We start from the raw sequence: 3,740 nt of genomic DNA, 5'->3' as shown, positions 1-3,740 counted from the left end.
TTTTTTTTTTTTTTTTTTTTTTGTTAACAGTAAGATGTTATTTGTCGAACATTCGATTACTAGAAGCAGCAGCTCAAAAGGATACACCGAGAATTCATTTTTGACCCGACAGCTGGAAATTGACGATGATAAAACTTGTAAGACGAAAACTCATGGGAAGCGTCACTGAAGAAATTTAGTCCAAAACGTCCACTCCTCGCAACAGCTGAATTTAGTGAGACCTATAAACTCACTTGGGCACTTCCATTACCATTGTCGCTAACACTAGTCCTCACCGGTTTCCGAGGATTCTGGAATTTACTCATAGAAAACTGTCCAGTTGGAGACCGTGTCATTGTCAAAAAACAGAAAAACTGCGATCTTACCAAAGATCGCCAAAAAGAATATCACTGCATGCGTGCGGCGTACTTACACACAAACACACACACATATATATATATATATATATATATATATATATATACATACATTGAGTTAACGAGGGACACTTCGCGGTCTTTCGATCCAAAACCATATTTCCCTCAAATCACACCCTACCGTCTTAGAGTAAAGAAAACTGACACATATATCACATTGGGCTAGAATGTTTTTAAACATAGATCATTTCGATCAGTGCAGATGCAGTGCTCAAGAACAACAGCATACATACCTTATCAAATCTAAAGACGTGGATTCCCAAATACACAAAGTCTCATCGTCACTTCCTGACACAAGGTAAAAACCGTTTGGAGAAAACTTACACACACGTATACCACCTTTGGACGGGTGTTCGAGAACAGCTTCTTGATGCCCTGTATTTAGATTCCAAAGTATTAGTTTACCGTCCGTAGAACAAGATGCCAACAACGTTCCGGCCGGATTAAACGTACAGGAGTTCACATACAAACTATGCCCTGTGAGAGGCGAAAAAGGATTTATTTCGGCGAATCCTGGAAACGACCACAAACGAACAGTTTTGTCGCCTGCACAGCTGGCCATAACATGTTTAGAAAAAGCAAGTCCGTTGATGTCCGATGTGTGTGACTCCAAAGAATGAGAAGGTTCGGTCGACGGCGGAAAGCAAATTCCTGCCATTGTAATAAAATAAACACAAGTGGAGAATGTCGTTTACAACAATAACTAATGTGTCACCAAATTCCATTAGTTACACTAATTGACATTCCTGTTAATTAATTGATAAAATACTATTTTTAATTGTTGGAAATATATTTTCTTTTTTTATTTTATTTATTTCCCAAAAGTTATTTTAAAATTTTGTTCGGTGATCGATAAGCGTGACATTTAGAAACAGCCGCTTACATCACTAATAGCAGAACAAATAGATTTTTTTAAAATGTCATTCAGTATATTGTTACATTGACAGATGTTTTTCAGCATTTTTCGTTAATGTCAGCACCCCTCCCATTCAATTATAATTTATCAAATTTGGTAAATTTTCAGATTAATACCCGCACGATTTTCACTGGTGTTTTAGGGTTAGGGACGGAATTCTCTAACCCTAACCCTAAAACTAGCCATAAAACCCTAACTCTAACACCTCAGTGAAAATCTGAAAACTTACCTCAAATTTTTTGGTTTACTACAGCAAATATGCTGGTGTCTACTTATAAACTTTTCGTGCCCTGAATATATCACTATAAACAATAGTGCTGGTGTCACCCATACACACAGTAAAGTGATTTTAATTGAAACCATGCCAAAACTGAGACATTGGACCAAGAATGGATCTTTTGACTCTCTGAATTCTGTTGAACCATCTACCTATGCCTTTACGGCATGGGAAGCGAAAATAAAATGATGATGATGATGATTTTGTGCGTATGGTTAAGAAGTTCTCGATTTGCAACCACGTCGTTTTGGGTTCAATCCCATTGCGCGGTACTTTAGGCAAGTGTCTTCTATAGTCCCGAGCCGATTAGTGCCTTGTGAAACTGTGTGGAAGCCCATCATATATATAGGTACAGGCATGACTGTGTGGTAAGAAGCTTGCTTCCCATCCTTAAGGTTCGGGGTTCAGTCCCACTGCGTGGCAACTTGGGCAAGTGTCTTCTACTATAGCCTCGGGACGACCAAAGCCTTGTGAGTGGATTTGGTAGACGGAAACTGAAAGAAACCCGCATTATATACGTATATATATCTATGCGTGTGTCTTTTGAGTCTGTGTTTTCCCCCCTACCATCACCACTTAACAGATGCTGGTATGTTTATGTCCCTGTAACTTAGCGGTTCGGCTTAACAGTCCGATAGAATAAGTACTAGGCTTAAGAAAAAAATAAGTCCTGGGTCGATATATTCAACTAAAAATTCTTCAAGGCAGTGCTCCATCATGGCCGCAGTCTAATGACTGAAACAATTAAAAATAAAAGGTATATGTATCTATGCGTGTCTTTCTGTTTGTTCCCTACCACTGCAAGACATCCGGTGTTGATTTCTTTCTGTCCCCTAAACTTAATGATTCAGCGAAAGAGACCAATTGAATAAGAGTAATTTTTGGTTACCTCACCCCTATTAAAAAATTATCGTTACAAAATTGGGTTACCTCTCCACTAAAAAATTGAGTTTGTGGCGACGAGATTAGATAAAAAGTTAGATCTTTGGCCTCCTGGATAAGCATGGTATGATTTGTATTAAAAATGTTATGAGGCACAGGAGAGGCTGTGCGGTAAGTAGCTTGCTTACCAACCACATGGTTCCGGGTTCAGTCCCACTGCGTGGCACCTTGGGCAGGTGTCATCTACTATAGCCTCGGGTCAACCAATGCCTTGTGAGTGGATTTGGTAGACGGAAACTGAAAGAAGCCCGTCGTATATATATATATATGTATGTGTGTCTGTGTTTGTTCCCCCACCATCGCTTGACAACCGATGCTGGTGTGTTTACGTCCCCGTAACTTAGCGGTTCGGCAAAAAGAGACCGATAGAATAAGTACTAGACTTACTAAGAAGTCATGGGGTCGATTTGCTCGACTAAAGGCGGTGCTCCAGCATGGCCGCAGTCAAATGACTGAAACAAGTAAAAGAGTGAAGACTCAATAAGATGATTATTTTTTTTTTTTTTTTTCAGTTTTCCTGGTGATTAATTTTTTTCAGTTTTCATGTTTATCGATTTTTTCATATTCTTTTTTTTGTGTTTTATTGAGGTTTAAACAATTTTTTTAGGTGTAGGAGATAACCAAAAGTACCGATATTTTTCATAAAAACAGTGAGGGGAGAGATATCCAATTTTTTTAATAGGGTGAGATAACCAAAAAGTACCAGAATAAGCAGCAAACATAAGTCCTTGAGGGTGATTTATTCGACTTAGTTCATCGAAGAGGTGCTCCAGCAGTTCAGTGACAGAAAGAAGTAAATGATGAGAGAGACAGACAAAGACAGAGAGAGTCATATAAGATCTGTAGTAATAGAATACACTCTACGGAGGAGATCTGATACAACCGATACAGTCGTTGTTGGCACTCCGTCGCTTACGACGTCGAGGGTTCCAGTTGATCCGATCAACGGAACAGCCTGCTCGTGAAATTAACGTGCAAGTGGCTCAGCACTCCACAGACACATGTACCCTTAACGTAGTTCTCGGGGATATTCAGTGTGACAAGGCTGACCCTTTGAATTACAGGCACAACAGAAACAGAAAGTAAGAGTGAGAGAAAGTTGTGGTGGAAGAGTACAGCAGGGTTCGCCACCATCCCCTGCCGGAGCCTCGTGGAACTTTAGGTGTTTTCGCTCAATAAACACTCACAA

At 39.6% G+C, this 3,740-nt stretch overlaps 1 protein-coding gene across 1 annotated transcript in view; it reads right to left on the bottom strand.

The window, feature by feature from the left end:
• Positions 1 to 2,482, bottom strand: part of LOC106878381 (WD repeat, SAM and U-box domain-containing protein 1) — a 36,106-nt gene extending 33,624 nt beyond the window's left edge. The window contains exon 1 of the mRNA XM_014927575.2: positions 650 to 2,482. Coding sequence (XP_014783061.1) covers positions 650 to 1,074 — 425 coding nt within the window. The 5' untranslated portion in view covers positions 1,075 to 2,482. The remainder of the gene's footprint in view (positions 1 to 649) is intronic.
• Between the last annotated feature and the right edge of the window lie 1,258 nt (positions 2,483 to 3,740).

This window comes from Octopus bimaculoides, chromosome 17 (genome assembly GCF_001194135.2).
Source record: "Octopus bimaculoides isolate UCB-OBI-ISO-001 chromosome 17, ASM119413v2, whole genome shotgun sequence".
In the NCBI taxonomy this organism is placed as follows: Eukaryota; Metazoa; Mollusca; class Cephalopoda; order Octopoda; family Octopodidae; genus Octopus; species Octopus bimaculoides.
The sequence above is the reverse complement of the archived record's forward strand: the minus strand, read 5'-3'. Positions and strand labels throughout refer to the sequence as shown.